Genomic DNA, 19790 nt, shown 5'->3' on the forward strand with positions numbered 1-19790 from the left:
TTTTAGACAGTTTCAGTCTAAGCCTGCCTGCTGACCTCAGGCCTCCTGGTTCCACAGAAAAACGCTCACAAACATGCTTCTTCGAAGTCCTCCTCCACACTTGTGTTTTCACGCCTAATGAAAGAAAGATAAACCACGACCTCAAAGCTAGCTCAAGTACTGGAAGGGGTTGAACTTTGTTCACAGTTACTCTTGGAGACTCCAAAAGATGACCCATCAGGGGCCAGTTTTTTTTTTTTTTTTTGCATGATGTCACATGATATGAGCTGCTACTGATGTTGTTTGATGCTGGTTGAGGAGTAATAGAGGAATAGTGATAAATTCAACTGACTGAAACTGGTTATGAGTCAGTTCAACAGACAACAAACATGCACTGCTGGAAAAGTCCATGTGATATGACAAAACTGATGGAAAAAGAGTTTTTTTAATTCTCTTCTGACATGTTTTCCTTGTTGCATTATCAGGTCATGATTGCTTTAAAATAATTAAGACTTGTAAACTTGAACATGGTCATGTATATGGTCAGGTTAAGAGTATGGTGTTTTGTTATTAACGTACCAATCCCCAGACTGCCTGATAGAGATTGTGTGATAGTCAGCAGGATGGCGTTTTACACATGTGGCACTCGTCCAGAGCACATAAGCCAGCAGTACCTCTCCATATTGTTCTGTCTGACACACAACAAAACCCAGGCCTCCGCTGTGAAACACAGCCACCAGCAGCACTGAGCCCCCGACAGACGGGGCAGGTCAGGAGGGCCGTGGTGTACGAGCCAGTCAGTCAGTCAGTCACGCAAACATTTCTCTGCTCATGTTTGTGTTGAATTTATCTACAGAATGATGACCAGCAAGAAGAAGGAAAGAGCATCGAAAACCATGGCAACAGCTGCCTCAGAGGTGACTTAGCCTACTGTCTGTCCGGACTGGGTCGGAAAAATCTGTGGTATTTTTTGTTTTGTTGTGCATGTCATTACATTTTGTTTCAGTGACTCTGTGAAGACTAAACAACACTCTCCAAATATTACTGCTGCAGGACTCACAGCAAGATCATCCAAGGTCCAGACAAGAAGAGGAAGATCTGATCCTGACGGCCTGGCAAAGTATGGTGAGGACACCAGGACAGAAGTCATGACACAGTCATCCTTTGGGAGTTTAATCACTTTAAACCAGGGAGTGTTTCCGGAATAAAAGCTGGAATGATTGAAATTGGTGTGAGAATATTTACTCGAGTATGTTTCAGTAAACATGAAAGACTGAACAGCCATGTGTTTGTTTGCTTCCTGCATCGTTAACAAACAGCTGACTGCTCTGTCATCTTGCAGTCCTCAGCTCTGCAGCAGCACCGCCTGTGTGAGCACTCCAGAGCCCCAGACCCTGCTCAGTCTTTCCTGGCCAAGCAGAGACAGTCCACCCTGGCCCGGAGGGTGCTGTCCCTGCGTCTGCAGCCCAAGTAGGAGGCTCCATCTGCAGGGAGAAATGGAGGAGTGCAACCCACACTCAGACAGGATGGAAAACAAGACTGTGGAAAAGAGTGTGTTAGTTCTCTCTCACTGCTTGTGCTCAGTTGGTTTGGTGCTGTCTCCCCCTGCTGGTTAATAGTGGTAACAGATTGGTATTTGATAAACTTATGAAACATGACACAAACTCTTTATTTCTTATGTGTTATAACCATAAAGTGTTTTTTTAATGTATACGTTGTGGATTTGTTGCTGCAAAAATTAAACCACTTTCATTCATCATAATTAAATTGACAATGCGTAAACCCAGTATGCTGGTTACTGTATTTGTTCTTTTTGTTTATTTTTTCAAAATACAAAAAAAAAGCTTTAGAGGTGTTTCTATTTAAAGGGATATATATCCTGTTAAAGAAATAAAGGAGGAAAAGAAAGCAACCACTCCTCGTAGTTTTAGCACCACTTCCTGTCCATTCTTTGGTTGTTGCTAAGATGCTGGAACAAGCATGCAGACAACATATTTAAACCATAAAATACAGTGTTTTAAGTGACAGAAACCAAAATTTCATATGTATGTATGAGTTTGAAACATGTATAAACTTAACAGTTTACATGTTATCATTTCAGCTTTAGCCCAGCTCAGCACAAAGCTAAACGTGGGGAAACATCTGGCCTCACTCTGCTAAAAGTGCTTTTCAGCAATTCACTTTGTGGCTATGTTAATGAATGGAAATCCTACTACAAAGACCACACTTTGGCGTCAGGAGCAGGTACCTTACAGGTTAGCTACCCCCTGCTTTTTGTAAACTTTCAAATCTGTAAATTAAATAAATCTGACTCTTGGACACATCATTGTGAAGCTTTGATGAGTAAAAAAAAATACAGCATGCTGAAAAAGAAATGTGGTCACTTTCCTCTTCTTAAAGGAAGAAACCTCTGTCTGTGTAACAAGCTAAGCTTGGCTAAACTCTGTAGAAAATCTTGACCATCATACACTTTGGTCTGAATCTATTTTTATTCCTCGTACAATCAGCAAACTAAAACCACAAATGTTTCAGAACATCATTTTCCTTTAAAGTGCCATTAAATGCATAACTCTCTCCACAGTCAGAAAATATAACGCAGTTTACATTTCACAGATATCATCAGTCAGGTGAAAATAACAGCTAATAAAAGCACGGGTCCATAATCTATGATGAATATCATGCATGAAAACATGAATGAATCATGTGTCAGTGAGTCACAGGGACATCCTTACATTTTCCTCTCTGTAAGTCAAAACAATGAATCGTGGTCACAGCCCTAAGACCCCGTGAGTTCTGATCCCATGCTCACGCTGCGGAAACGCTGAGGCTCCTCATACGACGGCACCGTGAGGAAGGACATTTTGCTCCCACCAAAGGGTGGTTTGGGAATGGTGGGCACAGCCCTGTGATGGTTGATAGCTGGCTGAGAGCTGCAGTGCTCCAGACTGGAGTGGACAGACGGGTGAAACAGGAAGGCAGAGCGGTGTCGTGGAGTGATGGCAGAGGCCGGTCGAATGAACCTCCCTCTGGAAAACTGAGGAGGAGGAGGAAGTGGTGACACAGCTTGGGTTCTCTCCTTTGTATTCTCCGTTTCTTCTCTTCCCTCCTCCATCTGCCACTCATCATCCATCCTTTCCTCCACACTACTCATTTCCTCATCCATCCTTTCCTCCACTCCACTCATTTCCTCTTTCCCAGGGACAGTGGGGGGCCCTCCCTGCCTCTCCTGCTCCAACCCAAACTGAACCTCCAGCAGAGGCGTTTTGGCGTTCTTCTCCTCCCTGAAACTGCAAATGGTGCTCTGAGTGTCCTGCCCCAGCCCTGAGGGCAGAGACCCACCTTTACCTATTTTCACGCTGTCGTTGTCATCGTCATCATCGCTGGTGCAGTGGTCGATGCTTGGGGAGTGGCGTAGTCTCTGGAGCTGAGCTGAGGTGCGCCGTAGAGCCCCTCCCATGAAGCCGGTGGGTGATGGGGCAGCATTGAGGATGCGGTTGAAAAGGGCCATGTTGGGGTGACGAATGCCGGACTCCTCCAGGTTTTCTGCGATGTCCTCCAGAGGCTGGAAGTGCATCTCCTCCTTAGGAATCCTGTCAGGACATGTAGAGCAGATTATCTCTCTTTGGAACCAGATTCACAGCTGTTGTTTTCAGACATGATATTCTTTCACAGCAACAACAACAACAACACTGTCACATCCCTTACTGCGCTGAGTCAACATGACTTCACTTTCATCCCAATGCAAGGAGATTCACACTGAATAAACTACAGGACACAGAACACGAAGGTGAAACCCAGAGACTCACGCCATGTCAAAAGTAGAGCCCTGGAATGAGGGTTTGCGGAGGACAAAGAGCGTGGCAGCGGTGTAGGGGGGTCTGGGGTTGGAGTCGTTCCAGTAGCGATCTCTCTCCATCATGGGGAGATCTCCATACATCTCATCCACTGCCATCATGGACACCTACACAGATTCAACATCAACATTTGAACCACAAAGTTTAATCAACAAAGCCATGAAGAGGGTAATGTATGAATATATGTGAAGTGCACCTGGAAATTTCTATCTATCAGCCAGTTAGTCTCAAAATCATCATCATCTTCTCCAAAGGGGTTGATCAGCTGCTCTGCGACCTTCAGGAGGTAACAGAAAATAAAATATAAAATCAAAAACTATCTTCAAACTGTGCACAATAATAAAAACATGAAATATTTGACCTTCCTCTGACCTTTAACCACCCGGCATAAAAGAAGAACTGCAGCAGAGTGAAGATGGGAATGTACAAATCCAGATCATGCCCCGGGTAGCCTTGATTTGGGTCCAGGAACTGACGGCCGATGAGACACACCAGGAAAAAGCTGTAGACTGCCAAAGTCACCACCTGTAGAAGAGACCCTGGTGTCAGTAGATGCTGCTACTAAAACTGGTTCCTTGAAGTGTACTATCTCATCTGTAGGGGAGACTGGGGACAGTTGCAACACTTTTTACATTACTCTCAGTTACTCAGAGAGTATTTGGACTAGTGTCACCAAATCTTTACATATTTAACCTACATCTGTCTGCTAAATGCCCATACCATTTAAAAATGGCTACATATAACATATTAATCAGAATATTCATTTGAATAGAGGAATTCAGACGTTGCAACTGACCCCAAACCTGGGGACAGTTGCAACACAGATCAGGGACGGTTGCAACATATATATATATATATAAAAAAAAAAACATTAATTTTTCAACAATTATCCTCAGTGTTTTGTCTAAATAGGACAAATACTAATGTTATTACCCAGAGTGGGCTCAAACTCAATTTTCTTTTCTGTACAGCTTTGAGGTATTTAATTAGTTTTGTTTTGTTTAAAATGGCCCACCTTGAGTAAATGTGCAGATATTACTGAAGCTATAAAAACTCAATATTGCATTTTGGGACAAAAAGAATGGAATAATTTCTTTCTTTCTTTCTTTTTTTTTTTTTTTACAATTTCTCTATTTATATGATTCATTCACCATATGACAAGTTTATATGACACATGCAACATACAACAATAACTAAGTGCTAATTTTTGCTTAAGTTATTTAGGAAATTATTCTGTTTATCATTAGCATTAGTTTCTCCATATGATTCCTTGTTGTGTTCATCATGAGCAATAAAATATATTAATTTTGCCTATTTTGAACTAAAAATCTTTGAAAGTATGGTTGTGTGGTCTCCTCTAATATGACTAACCTAATACCATGGGGACAGTTGCAACAGTTGCAACTGTCCCCATGGTACCAGTCATGACAAAACGCCATGTGCTAGCTAGCCACATTGACACTGACACATGCTCACCATGTCATTTAATAGTCAACAAACAGTGATTCAAACTAGATAGGTTTGGATTCATTCATACATAAGGTCAGGACAGTAAAACAAAAAACAGCTCATGAAAAAAGCTACTTTCATACCTCCTAAACAACTTTACTTGATAGAAGCAGGACCAGGTGTTCAGTATGGCCTCTCTCTTCTTGGTGGGTAGAGGGTCTAACTGAGCATGTGCAGTGTGAGTGTCATCACTCTAGCATGTTTCTGATTGGAGAAATAAGGCTTGTTGCAACCATCCCTTGTTGCAACTGTCCCCAGTCTCCCCTACTTTGAGTTTAGCTATTACATGTTTCAAGCTGAAAAACACTTACCTGAGTGTAAACCAGAGGAACACTGATCATGTCGTAGTGAAAGAGCATGCTGCACTTCCCTCTGAATCCATTCAGCTCCTGTTGGTGGACAATAGTTAAGACTGACTGAGGTCACTATACAGCAGTTATCGTATCTCTTTTATTTGTAATTTTAAAATCATAAACAATAGGGCTGGGACGATATGCTATTCTCATTATTTGATTCTAATGCGTTTTTTGGGGTGCCAATTTGATTTAAATTGCTATTCCTCCATTATTTACAATTTTTGCAATTTTTAGTTTGCTTTTTTAACACCGGACCCTGTAAAAAAGTTAAACGATGATGATAATGTCTACAGACTATATACAGGAGCCATATTTTCCCATAAAATCCTCATTACGTGAGTCAGAGAGAAACATTTCACCCTCTGCTGGAGAAAAGTGGTAACTTTTTTCTAATCCAGTTTAAAAACAAAGACTGAAAGGAAGAATTCTTTAACAAAGAATCCTGATATTGTCAAACAAACAAATCCCTATATATCGAGTTTTGATTTTTTTCTCCCATCTCTAATAAACAATGCATCTGAAACCAAATAAGATAAAGTGTAGGCCACATATTCAGTGCTCCCTTTGAAAAAGCATGTGTTTGTGTGTATGTGGCACACCTCCAGCAGTAGTTTGAGCGTGTGGTCATCTTTAATCCTGCCTTCACTGCGCGCCATAGCTGCCAGGTTGGTGAACCAAACACAGGGGATCCAGTATTTGTTGTAGGGGGAATGGAGACCCTCAAACTTCTTCCTTTCCTCTCTCGACATGAATCCTTCCCAAACAAGACATTCATACTCCACACTTCAGATTCATTTTGAATAACGTAAATGAAAACTGATGAAACAGATAGAAAAAGAAATATTCCAGATTCAAACACATGTAATCATGGGAGTGAAAATGTGATGCCACCAGCTCATTCAGGAAACACTGAAGGGAGGATTTTAACACCAGCGTCTCATAATCTTTACAGTGATAAAGTATTTTTATCTCCTGTGAATTTCAGGATGTGCCCGTCCTTGCAATCTCTCCGCCGTCACTGGTGTAGAGAATGTACAGTAGAGGAAACAACACATAATAATGATGTGCATGTTTGACTGATCACACTTCTTGTGACTTCCTGAGTGGGTAGTGGCGTAGAAACAAAATAAATTTAAATGTTGAAGTCACAGGCTGTAGAGTGCATTTGTGCATTTGTTTCAAGTTTTAGCACGACTTCATTGAGAAGTTTTATAATGTCTTCACTGTCTCTCTGCAGCATCACAGGGCAGTTGGCTAAGATTTGACCCCATCACCTCTGTCTGTAGGTCTGCACTCACCAGCCTCCACCACGTGGTCCATGGTGGGGAAACGTTTGAACACAGCTGTGCTGACGGAGCGGAGGATGAGCAGAGCTGACAGACTGGCATAACGCATCATGGTTCGTCTCAGCAAGCGGCCTCGCTCGTCGCTTCCCTGGAGGCCCCCGGACAGGACGCACATGAGCCGGTCAGGGAGAGGGATGCTGGTGTACTGACTCCACCACCTGTTCACCACCAGAGTCACATAGAAACCTGCTCACAGCAGAGCACAGGGGACAGGAGGGTTAGGAGATCAGACCTGGGAACTGAAAGTGTTAACCCATTACTGACTTTAAGTTTTGTCTTGGTTTCTATCAAAGTTTAACTTTACCCCCTAGAAAGTTTAAAGAAAAAAAAAATCAAAGGGTCAGACCGATGGTGTTACTAATTTTTGCTTATGAGCTCAAGTGATTTGGCATATGAAAACGTTTAAACTGCAAAGAATTCCAAACTACAAATGCACATTACACATATTTGGACTGATACATGTGTCGATCAAAAAATAGTATCATAAAATTACAGAATCATGTAAAAATTTCATCATACAAAGGACTTCAACAGTTCAAATCATATTCCTTAAAGATGTCAGGAACATTATGAGTGCTTACCCAGTACAAAGGACATGGGGATGAGACTGGCATAATGGTTACAATAAATTGCCAGCTTTTCAAAATACCTCTTCTGGTCCTCATACAGGAAACATCTAAGAAATTAAAGTTAGATAAAGTCATGTATGTAATGACACATTAGCAAATGTTTTCTTGGAGGGTGCCCTCTATCTTACCTGTAAGTGATGCTGATGGCTGTGTACATGGCAAAGAAAGCCAGGAACTCTTTGTAAAGCACCTTATAGATGCTGCCTTTCCAGGCCAAAAGCAATTTGGAGAAGCCACAAAAACGAGCGTTTGCGACCCTGGCTGTGTACGTGACAGTCATTGGTGACAGTCAGGTGATAGGCCCACAGTAAAGAGCTGCAAAATAATGATAAAAAAAATAAATAAAAACACCATAATAAACAATAATAGCCAAAATAAAAACCACAGAAACCATAATAATGTATAGATTAAAATCCATCTTTGTAAACAGCTTTAGAAGGAAGAAACAAGTTGAAAAGATTTTTATATAACAAAACGATTTTTGACACCAACAAATTGCGTTAACTTTCGCGAATAACCTGCACAGGTACGAAGAAACTTTAAACTATAAATTATGTCAATAAGAAAATTCTTCTTACCTTTCGTTGTGTTTCTTGGTGAAATTTAAAACTGCTCAGCGAATCACGGTGCGTAATTGGCACAGCTGGAAAGGTGAATTCATATCTCCGTTTATTCTGAGTAAAGCGCTTTCTGTGCCGCTGTCTGTGTTTTCCAATAGTGTTTCTTCAAAGAACTCATAACTCTGATGTCCCCTGGTGTCAGCTCGGTTAACTCGAGGCTCGGTTGGCTGCATGGCAGTAATCCTCGGAGCCTCCTTGGTGTGTCCAGTGGTCAGTGCGCCCCGGGGTAAATCCCCAAAACGGGGAGGAGGAGCTCGTTAGCGCGGCCCCCGACCGGGAGAGCGCGGCTCGGTGATGGACCACAAGCGACAGGCCGCAGCGCCGGGGCACAAGGAGCGCATAGGACTGTATAGTACAGTAGAGCATTATGAAACAGGAGCAAGTGGAGCGTGGCAAACTTTCGTGTTAAGTGATATGAAAACAACAACCAAATCCCGGTAACAAGTTCATAATCACAGGATACTCGTAGCTACAAACGACCATCTAGTACACCTGTACTAAGGCAGTGGACTAAGGTTTCTCGCGAGTTTCCTTCGTCCTTTTATACAAGTTAATGTTTTCAAGGTTGGAAAAACAGTGGGACACCATACTCATCCTTCTTCACAGTGTTTTTACATCAGTACAATTTTAATAATGTTGAATAATTGAAACAAGGCAAATGACTTAATGGTTAAAGTGGAGACAAAGTGATGCTGAGACCTACATCCCTAGAGGAAAACTCAGAACACCTGAGTGTGGACACCTTTAATTGTATCTCTCCTCAATGTGTGTGTGTGTGTGTGTGTGTGTGTGTGATGCTCAGCCAAAGGCCAAGTGTCACTGGACAGTTTGCTGAGGTCACTGCCCCATCACTGAAGGGGCGCATTGGATAAATAACATGATGAACTACCACGATAGTTCTCATCTGAAGCAAAGTTTAATCATAAACATAAGAGAAACAAAATCATTAGAAAATAAATTCATATATCGACTGAAAAGCATTCATTGACAAGAAAACGTTTGGATTTTTTCTTGAGTATAAATCTGTCATCTTAAACTTTTTACAGAAGTACAATGATGCATCAGGTGAGCCAATATAAAGCCGATATTCAGTCACAGAGAAAGGATGCTAAGACTTTCCTTCAACAACTTGTCATTCAGTGTTCAACATACAATACATTTCATCAACAATGCTCTACATAAGGCTACTTATGCTGTTAATAGGGCTCCCATGTTGTTTGTTGTGAACAGGATGGAGAGAATATGTTAGAGAAGAAAGTTCTGATTGCTGAACGGACGCTTGGTTTGAGAATTCAGATGTGTTATGGATGTTATCCTGCAGCTTTTTCAGCTGGAGTCATGCACACTTAGACTTCAAAATCCAATGAAACCCATTTACATCCCCACTGGATATGAACAAACTCTCACAGACACAAGGTAACTGTATGTATGGTAGTTTTACAATGTGAGTGACAGTCTGAGGATTAGAAGATCATACAAAAACAAACATCACTCTTCTCTGGTTTCTTTATTGCAATAATAATAACGCAATAATAAGGGTGGTCATGAGAAAAAAACTAAGATTTTTTTTTTTTTTTGCTTGAGTGTTAAGTTACTCATCAATTCAGATTCCCCCATGGTTACCACCTGAATTTGTACAAAGACTGATGTGGATTCCTGATGTAAGACATGGTTTTAAAAATTTATAAAGTTAAGTTAATTGAGATTTTGTTACTTTATGGAGAGTCAAACTTGTGAAAAGAGCCACCAAACCACACTGAAAAAAGAAGTCATTAACATCAACCACCTATTTAATCCTGGGATTCAAAGCACCGTCTCCGGAAATATCTGAGGCTTGACACTGCGCAGGATGGCAGAGGAGGAGAGACAGAACGAGTTTTTGTAGAGGAAAGTTAAATGCTTAGATTAGGAAAAGTACAACTGCCACACAGAGAATATGATGAAGGAAATAAAGGAAAACACAGAAAGGCAGCACTAATTCATCCTGTCTAACCTTTCTAATGATACAGTAAGTATTGTCTTGTACTGAATTTGTGTGGTTCCATCTGCTCCCCTTAAATGACAACACGTGTGTCAAGCAGTGCTCTGCTTTGGATGGCGGGCTGAGGGTGGAGTGGATATTACCGCAGGGTTTGAGGCTGGCAGGGAGAGCTCAGAGAAGGTGAATATTGATAGTGTTGGTGTGGTCTGTAGAGGAAAGGGGACGTCCTGCTTGCAGGTAGATCATTTATTGGGGGGTTTGTAGGGTTCCAGAAGCTGTTTAGAGAAAGTGTTGACCTTGTCAGCTCCTCGCACTTCATGGGGCAGCAGGGGTAGCTTGACTATGTGGAAATCTTCATAAAGGTCCTCCATCTGTACAGAGAGGCAAGAGGATTAAGCATGGACTCCTGGCTTTAAAGTGATACTCTGGGATGGAACAAGTTGGGTCCTATCACAAGATTTAGGGCAGAAATTACCCCTACAGCAGTGATTTTGTGCAGCAGAAGCCCAGAGCGCACGCACCAAACACCCCCTCCCTGCTCCTCTGCCGGTTTCCTCTGCACTCAGACGGGGCCAATTTTTACTTGACCATAAACAAAGATTAACAGACTCCCACCGAAAAAATCTGATATTGGTTTGCATTCACGCTTTATTTAGAGAATTTTCAGCGTGTTACTTTCACACAAAAACACCGCTAAATAAGGCTCTAGTTCTCATCGTGTCGTAAAACAGCGCAACCTCCGCTGCAGAGCCACAGCTGGCTACGAGGCGCTCACCGCTTAGTGTATCAGATGAGATGACACGATGAGAACTAGAGCCTTATTTAGCGGTGTGAAAATAACGCGCTGAAAATTCTCTAAATAAAGTGTGAATGAAGACCAATATCAGATTTTTTCGGTGGGAGTCCGTTTATTTGTGTTTTTGGTCAAGTAAAAATTGGCCCCGTCTGAGTGCAGAGGAAACCAGCAGAGGAGCAGAGAGGGGGTCTTTGGTTTGAGCGCTCTGGGCTTCTGCTGCACAAAATTACTGCTGTAGGGGTAATTTCTGCCCTAAACCTTGTGATAGGACCCAACTTGTTCCATCCCAGAGTATCACTTAAAAGCAAACAATGCAGCTGGATTGAGACAAAGAAAACAGACACGTACCTGGTCTAAATACTTGGACTGTATTTTATGGCGGGCCTCGCACATTTTACACGGCCTCTCAGAGTCAGGGAAAACAAGCTGGTTCACAATGATGTTGTGTGTGTCAATGCGGCACTTGGCCAGCTCCTGGATCAGGCGCTCTGTTTCGTACAGGGAGAGGAACTCAGCAATACACACGCAGATGAAGGTCGTCTGCTCCTGATGGATGGAGGGACAACAGGAAGAAGTTAGAGCGCTCATACACATCAATCAATCTTTAATGAAACAGCACCACATCCAAACAAAGCAGTATCTGAAGGCACTTTATAAAAACATAACCAGGTTCTAAATAATTTTTTGATCAACTATTTTGGGACGTCAATGGGTTTATGAAAGCATCAGCCTAAGATATTATTGTGATTTATTTTTGACATGCTCTTTCTTCTGAGTGTAAAGTTAGATTTACACTGAGTGCTTTTTCCAAGAACTAATAAGATGTTACTTAACTAGTTTTCATTTATGCTACAGCAGAAAAAGAAAACATGTACAGCTTGAAGAGTCAAAGATGACAATTACTCAAAATATAGGTAGAGGGCAAATTCCCATCCTTCTTGTAACTTCACTTTAGGAAAGTTGGTTGCAACCAGGTGACAAAGTAATGTTACGATTATCACATATTTAGTACTTGGCTTGTAAATGAGGTTTGTGATTTAAGTTTATACTCTAAAAAATAAAGAATATATATATCAGCGATGATCAAGTAGTATGGTAAATGTGCTAGAGTTGAACCACAAATGGAAAAACTTACAGGGTCTTTAAACTGCTCGCTGACTGAGCGGATGACGGGCAGAGTCTCTTCCAGCTTTGAGGCCAGCTGGTCTGCGTTCATGTCACCCAGACCAAGCATGTTACACATCTATAGACACAGACACACCATAAACCATATGAATGTACTTCAGACAGAGTCTGTATTTTTAGATGTAACACCCACATCTTGAAACTGATACATGACTACAACCACTGAGTGAGTGCCTCCCTCTCCTCACCTGGGAAATGAAAGGGCTGATCTGATTCTTTATCTGCATGAGGCGACCCAGTCCGCGCTCCACAATGGTGGGGAAGTTGAGCAGCCGCAGTGTGTGACCAGTCGGGGCAGTGTCGAAAACCACCACAGAGAAATTCATTCCCTTCACTAACCTAAGAAAAGATGATGAGTTAGTGCAACACTGGCTACGTTTACATGCAGTCAGTAACACTTTCATATTCAGAATACTTTCTATAACCTGGTTGGTCATGGCCATGCAAACACTATTAACCTTTTTTAAAAAATGGATTATGCTCATATTCTGTTTTTTTTTTCAATCTTATCACAATATGCTTTTTCATATCAGTGGATATCAATATTGATCACGATATAAATCAAATAACAGTGTAGATGACGTAACTATGATGACGTTATTGCCTTTTATTGATACATGGGTGTGGCTATTCTTTTTTCTACTTATTATGTATGGTGGCAGGAATTAGAACAAAGGGCAGAGCAGAGTCTCAGAGTCAGAAGCTTAGATATATTTTGAAGACCGTCACCTTTTCATTGTCTCCTTTTATTATTCTACTGGCATTATTTGTTTTGTTTTCATCGAGTATTATTTTTCACATTTTGCCTGAATTACATACTGGCTTGTTTTGGATTTTGGATTTTTTACACAATAAACCCTTGAAACTGATCACTGGACTTTTATTGAACTTTTTTGGACGTGTCACAAAGTAAGAGCTTCACCCAGCGGCTGAATGATTGTTAGACAGCTGCAACAACTATTTTGTCAGGAATTAATGCTCCGTTACTCATTAGTGAGTTATGAAGATGTCAGAAGGTTATTTTTGACTTGGTTTATTTTTTTGTCAGAGGTTAAAAATTACAGATGTACTGAAGAACATAATAAATTACTTTAGATAAATAAAAAAGGCCGTTTGACTTTACTTTTGTTATCAGTGGGTGTGTTGCAGGTGATCCACAAAGACTGCGTGCGCATTTGATAACAGGAGCAAACCGCCATATGTAAATGAGGATTTAGCGCGTGCTACCTGCTGTCAGCATAGAGAGTTTGGGAAAACTGAGTGGCTGTTAACGAAAAATGAATTGTTAAGCCATGGAGTTGGAGAAATCAGACGTTTGGGTCACAGGCTGCTGCACAGGAGGTGAGAGCTGTGTCCAATGTGGTGGGTGCACTCCGCCGTGACACTCGGGCCATCGCTGTGCACACGAAGCAGCAGGTCGGTGCTGTGTCTGGACCGACACTGATCGTAAATGCCCAGGCAACAGTCCGGAGGTCATTCAGTGGCAGTGGTCCTTCAACTGAGCGTCTGGCAAATGAAGAGGATCATTCATCTCCTGTGCTCTCCGGAGAGCGCAAGAGAGGAACGTTCTTTACGCACGGGTGGAGACCAGAGCAGTCAGCCAGCCAGTTAAAAAAATGAAACCTCAGAAATGCCTTTGTTGGAAAGACGATATGTCTCCACTTTTTTGTTTCTGACAGTCCAACTGTGTTGAGTCACACACGGAAGATTCTCTCAATCGGTTTGATTAATCACTCTGTGAGTGCTAAATGATTACATTTGCATCTCCTCTTCCCAGATGTGATTGGCTTTACATCTGTCAAAACATGAACAAATGAATTCTATCGATCATGTCTCATATTTCTATCGACCATGTCTCATATTTTTCTCAAGGAAAAGTTATTTTGGGATATATATCTTCATCGTTGTTATCGCCCAGGCCTACCCCTAGGTTACCCCTTTTCTAACATGAATATTTGGTCATGTTTACACCTATCAGCATATCCCCATTGAAAGGAACATTCATTTGTGTTCTGTACATGTTCTGTTTGCAAGGAATCTTGGTCTTTTGAGTACAGGAAGTCCGCAGTGCTGCTGCTGTTTCTGTTGCTGCTGTTGCTATGGATACAGTCAGAAGAAGCAGAAATGAAGCATATTGTGTCATGATGTTCTTCATGCATCCAGATGTTGTCTGTGTGTCGCTGTTTTGAAAAGGATACCATGAAAAAGGAATAACTCTGTTTGCTCACACATGTAAACGGATTATTCCAAATGTCTCAGAAACCAGAACATTGACCTTATCCTGAATATTGACAACATGTAAACTTAGTTGCTGATTTTGTAAACTCTGGCTTAACTTGAGTTGTGTGTCTTACCTCATGACCTCTGCATAGCTCATGGCCTCATCAATGCCAGGGAAGGCGCTCATGGCTTCCTGCATCATCTTCTTCCCCATGCTTAGCATGTTGTCCTCTTCGAAGAACTCATCAGGGAGCTCTGCCACACCCAGGCTGGGGTCGATCTCCTGTAGCCCCAAACAGAAATAATCTTCTCATTACAAACAGGCCTTTCTTAACTGCTGCTGATTTCAGAGCCTGAAGCTATTCAGTTTGTTACACAATGATGATGTGTGCTCAGTTCCTGATGTGGAAATCCACTCGTGACACAGAAGTGATGGTGATATCTTCCAGAAAGTTTAAAGCGGCCTGAATGAGCCCTTTATTAGGAAATGAGGCTCTATTTTTTCACTAATAAAACTAGTTCTGATAAACTTTGAACTATAACTAAAGAGCAAAATATAAATGAAGTTGGAGATTTTGAAATGTCACAAAATGTGAAACACAAGTGTAAGAACAAAGCTACTTTCTTTTGCTTGGCTTCTTAAGCTGTTAAATTTTACTTCCTTGTTGTCTTACTGTTCCTTCCGTACATCATTGATACCACTCATCCCAACCAGAGTCACAGGCTGCTACAGCCTACTGCAGCTCCCATAGATGAACTTAAAAACAAAACAGAAAAGGTCCAGCTGAGTTTCAAACCACAGACCTTCTGGATTTCACCAGACAGAACCATCTCTTGATCCACCTTGCAGCCCTGACTCACTGTTGTGTCTACAAAACTGGCTGTAACCCCGTTTTCTGTGTTCAGAAATACAAAATGTAAAATCCATTGAGATTGAGATTTAGCCCAGGCATGGGCCAACTATGGCCCGGGGGCCACATGCGGCCCGTTAAACGTTTTAATCCGGCCCGCCGAACTTGAAAAAATTAAATGAATAACCTTGTTAATGTTTTATTTTCCCTGCAATTCTGATGTTTTCCCACTAGATGAGGGACCCACTAGATTTCCCAGTTTGTTGAGGTGAAGCGTAGGCCTATTACTCCCTGTTTGCACTTTACCCTCTGACCCATCAGCCCTTCTGTAAAGATGAACGGACCTAAGAAGAGGAAAGTGGACAAAACAAAACTCATTGAAACACATGGAAGTGCGCATATGCACGCGGATAAGATGAAGTGGATCGTCAGTGATGTTACTTATATATAAAAAAAAAAAAGGTCAGGAATATGTATGTTTGTATAAACCTTCAACGTCAGTTATTTGTCTAATTTTTATACAGAGACGTTCACATTTAATATAAAAATATCACACAAACAATTTTGACACAATCTTTTATTATTTTTTGTTTTTCCATTTTTAAAACCAGGACAGAAAAACCACGTTTTTCTGTTTTTCTGTTATTCTATTTTTCTGTTTCGGGTTTAAAACAGAAAAACAAAAGTACAAGTCCATTTTTTCATTTTTTTTAAATTTTGTTTTCAAACAGAATAACAAAAGAACGAACCAAACACGGATTGAAAATCCCATTATAATTCCATTTTCTTATATTCTAATTTTAATTTCAAAACAAAATCAAAACAGTGAAAAATAGACCGTCATTTGTTTTCTGATTTTTGATTCAAAAACGAAAAATTGAAGAACAACACGTTATCTGTTTTTCGATTTTGGATTCTAAAATGGATATGGAATGAACGAATGATACCCTGATAGTTACCAAAGCACTCCATCCATCTGCTCCTGGTCCGGCCCCTTATCAAATGTTAGAACCCATTGTGGCCCACGAATCAAAAAGTTTGCCCGACCCCGATTTAGCCCCTACCTAGAGTGTTTGTCTGTGCGTGACTGCTCGTGATTTTAAAAGTGTAGTATGTCTCACCATTGCAAAGAGGTTGTCATAGCCCTTGACCTTTGTAGGCACCTTTGAGAACTTTTGGTCAAAAGCATCAGAGATGTTATGAGCAGGATCAGTAGAGATGATCAGGACACTCTCTCTCACAGCAGCAAGCTGGACAGCCAAACTACAGCTGCAAAGAAAAGACACAGGAGGGGTTCATTCCTGATGAAGGTCCGAGAGATCAAAACAATGATTAGTTTAGACTGTAGATACCTGCTCTTAAATAGTCGTGTGTTAGTATCTAATGTTGCCTGCTTTAACATTGAATGAATAATAATAATATATAATAATAGAGAAAAGATGCATTTTCTTGCGCAATAAAACTATGCTTGAGTTTATATTTACAGCAAAAGCAGGAAAGCTGTCTTCATGAAATGGTGTTCAGATGAACACAGATGCATTTCAGAGCCGGTCACCTGTGATTATTGTTGTGCTGCAGGTGTGAACAGAGCCATACGCGCACATTAGGTGTCAACAGTTTGGCCATCTAACTAACAACATGCTTACATGTTGAACAAATGGCACCATCTATTTATTCTGACCGACGTTCATATCGAAAAACATGATCTGCGTGTCATTTTCAGGATAAAGCTCAATTTGATCTCATTTGACGTTTCAAGCTTTCCACAGTGAGTCAGCGAAGTACGTGTAGCATAACGCGAACTGGATTATTCGGTACCAAGTTCACTCGAGATCATCTAATGTTTAAAAAGAAACCCAAGTTATCCAAGTTACGAAAAAGAAGACCAAGCGGCCGCACTCCCGTTCCGTGACTGCTGTCAGCTCACTTATTCCAAAGTCATGAGTGGTGGTAGTCGGCTAACGGCTGCTGCGGATGACGTTAACCAAATGTACGCTAACTTCACACGGCAAAGGTGACCAACCAAGCCTAGATGGCTGCAATCAAAACGAAAAATGCGTTTTCACGCCATATGTACTAATATTTTGCTTTAGTTTCTAGCTTATGAGGTGTTAGTGATGTGAAGATTGATTCTATTTAAGGACATATTGCAATATCGGAAGGACCGGTGAATTTTGAGCACTACCATTGGTGACAGTTCGAACGTTTCACATACACACTTTACACAGCTGGTCTGACGGTTGAACATGATAACACCTCACAGCTTTTACAGGTCTGCCATGCATCAACGGCTAGCCTTCCTAGCTAGCAATATAGCTCGAGGAAATATCATGAGGCAAATGAACGAACTCCTTCAGCTTACCTACACGTAGTTTTACCTACACCACCCTTTCCTCCTACAAATATCCATTTCAAAGATTTCTGCTCGATAATATTCTTCAGTGTTGGCTCTAAAGGCTCCACATCAGGCGCATCTTCAAACTCGTCTTCCAATGAGGCAGCCATCTTGACTGTGTACAATGTAACGTTTACGTACCACAGGTGTGACGTACCGCCTGTGCTGCCTTCACAGCTCCACGGATAAAAAGTACTATAGAAATAGAGGCGTAAATTCTATTCTAATGAATTTTATTCTTTTGTATTCTATTATATTGTCTATAGTTTGATTTAAGTAGGGTGATATGATAAATTTGAGATTTAAATAAATCGGTTTTACTCCTCGGGTAACCGCCTCGGAATGACCAGTGGGGTGTGGTCAAAATGCGTATAAAATTCCTAATTTTGAAGCTATATATATATATATATATATATATATATATATATATATATATATATAAATGGAGAGAGAGAGATATTTGAAATCAGACAAAACACTATTAGAAGACAGAAAGAAAGAATTTACCATTTGAAGCTTGAAAAGAATAATCTTAAACGTTACAAAACACTTTCAAAAATTACATTCCTACTTAAAGTTTTATGTTTTGCAAATATTGCTTACAGAGGAAACAATTCATATTTTCATTTTTTCTGTAAATAGTCTTTATTTATGTAGAACTAATTCACATTATTATCTGTAGATGTTTTTTTAAAAAAAAAAAAAAAAAAAAACCAACATCAACAAAACACTTTTCTACATCAAAAGCTAAATTTGTATTTTAGCAAAGACCCAGTTAGATGGTTGTTTAATAGAACAATGGGACTGAAACATTTTACAGGAAAAAAGAAATACAACATTTTGTTAGGGCACAACATTATTCATTGAATTCTAGCAAGCACATTTAGATCAATTAAATGTTAATAGAAACTGCAATAGAAATTGCAATTAATAAAAATTGGAATATCAAACAAATAGCTTTTTTGGATATCACACTAAGTAGCATTAAAATAAAGAAATACAAACAATCAAAATGGAAATCTGTGGCCCCAGAATTTCATTTACACGAGCATTTACATGCTGTGATGACAGGGTAAGGCACTGCTTTCCATGAACATTTCTTCATGAATTCACCAGCCTCAACCACAGTGCTGCTGTGAGGGGATTCGGTTTGGATTTTTTTGGATCCAACACCTCCTCTGATCTCCAAACAGTTCCAAGCCAGGATCTGTATGTGAGTTGTCTCGGCTTGCACACACTCCATCCCACCTGGAAAGGAGCAACTTCTCCCTCCATCCGCTCTCACACAGTCTGTCTGTCGTAGCCAGCGTGGCCATAAAGCAGGACCCAGATCCACCCATCTGTAGCCTAATTCACAGGTGGCTGATTGCACCAACCAGTCTCTGACATGACTTGAAACATGTGATGGAAGAGAACTGAGGTCCAGATCTGCAGCTTCTTTTTCCAGCATCTGGCGACGGTTTGCTGCTGCCTGTCTCAGCTCTGGTGAAGCATTCACATCAAACTCCCTTCTGAGACTACTTGTGCTGGACAATTTAGCAGAAGGTGAGTCACCATGCAGCAAAGATTTACCTTCCCCACGACTCCAAGAGGCTTCAGGTGGTTTCTCTATGGACATCCAGAACGGATCAAGAGAGGAACCCAGGAGACGCAGGAGGTGAGCAGGGCGGCGGTGTCTTGGTTTAGGCAGGCATTGGCTGTCTTCAGTGCTTGTCAGCAGGGTGTATGGACGGATGGGCTGCAAATAGGATGGTATACTGGCTCTCAGTTGAAGAAATGAGGAATCCCTGCTTTCGTCCTCCTTTTCTTGAACCAGAGTGACATTTGGGAGCTGATTCTGGGTTGAATTAAGAGAGCCAAGTACTGCAGAACCATATAAAAGAGACACATAAATCCAGCAGACACCATGGTTTAACAGCTCTGGCATGGTCTCCGGTCTTTGGAATCAAAGAGTGGGAAATTTTTCTCCCTTTCTTTTTCACTTGTTCAGTCATGGGTTCTCCAGTGGGTGATCCAGGGACTCAATGTACCCACCACCAGACATCCTTGAGCTTCAATCAATAACATAA

At 41.0% G+C, this 19790-nt stretch overlaps 4 protein-coding genes across 4 annotated transcripts; 1 reads left to right on the forward strand and 3 right to left on the reverse strand.

The window, feature by feature from the left end:
• The first annotated feature begins 792 nt into the window (after window positions 1-792).
• Window positions 793-1595, forward strand: LOC141801289 (protein Hook homolog 2-like). The gene is made up of 3 exons (XM_074684281.1): window positions 793-896; window positions 1033-1104; window positions 1322-1595. The coding sequence occupies exons 1-3, from the start codon at window positions 837-839 to the stop codon at window positions 1451-1453; spliced, it is 264 nt and encodes an 87-aa protein (XP_074540382.1). The 5' UTR covers window positions 793-836; the 3' UTR covers window positions 1454-1595.
• Window positions 1596-2461: 866 nt separating this feature from the next.
• LOC141810507 (bestrophin-2a-like) lies at window positions 2462-7987 on the reverse strand. Its single transcript, XM_074698127.1, has 9 exons — window positions 7802-7987; window positions 7626-7720; window positions 6997-7230; window positions 6298-6452; window positions 5654-5731; window positions 4206-4358; window positions 4030-4110; window positions 3786-3940; window positions 2462-3569 (listed from the first exon to the last, which is right to left on the reverse strand). Exons 1-9 carry the CDS (start codon window positions 7951-7953, stop codon window positions 2756-2758), a joined length of 1917 nt encoding a protein of 638 aa, XP_074554228.1. The 5' UTR covers window positions 7954-7987; the 3' UTR covers window positions 2462-2755.
• Window positions 7988-9121: 1134 nt separating this feature from the next.
• get3 (guided entry of tail-anchored proteins factor 3, ATPase) lies at window positions 9122-17860 on the reverse strand. The gene is made up of 7 exons (XM_074665330.1): window positions 17689-17860; window positions 16448-16595; window positions 14610-14758; window positions 12444-12594; window positions 12206-12313; window positions 11419-11616; window positions 9122-10645 (listed from the first exon to the last, which is right to left on the reverse strand). The coding sequence occupies exons 1-7, from the start codon at window positions 17829-17831 to the stop codon at window positions 10517-10519; spliced, it is 1026 nt and encodes a 341-aa protein (XP_074521431.1). The 5' UTR covers window positions 17832-17860; the 3' UTR covers window positions 9122-10516.
• A 678-nt stretch (window positions 17861-18538) lies between these two features.
• Window positions 18539-19786, reverse strand: LOC141784357 (noggin-3-like). The gene has a single exon (XM_074662183.1). The coding sequence runs from the start codon at window positions 19646-19648 to the stop codon at window positions 18758-18760; it is 891 nt and encodes a 296-aa protein (XP_074518284.1). The 5' UTR covers window positions 19649-19786; the 3' UTR covers window positions 18539-18757.
• Between the last annotated feature and the right edge of the window lie 4 nt (window positions 19787-19790).

This window comes from Halichoeres trimaculatus, unplaced genomic scaffold (genome assembly GCF_033239565.1).
Source record: "Halichoeres trimaculatus isolate MK-OKI-2021-1 unplaced genomic scaffold, fHalTri1.1 fHalTri1_scaffold_2, whole genome shotgun sequence".
NCBI classification, from domain to species: Eukaryota; Metazoa; Chordata; class Actinopteri; order Labriformes; family Labridae; genus Halichoeres; species Halichoeres trimaculatus.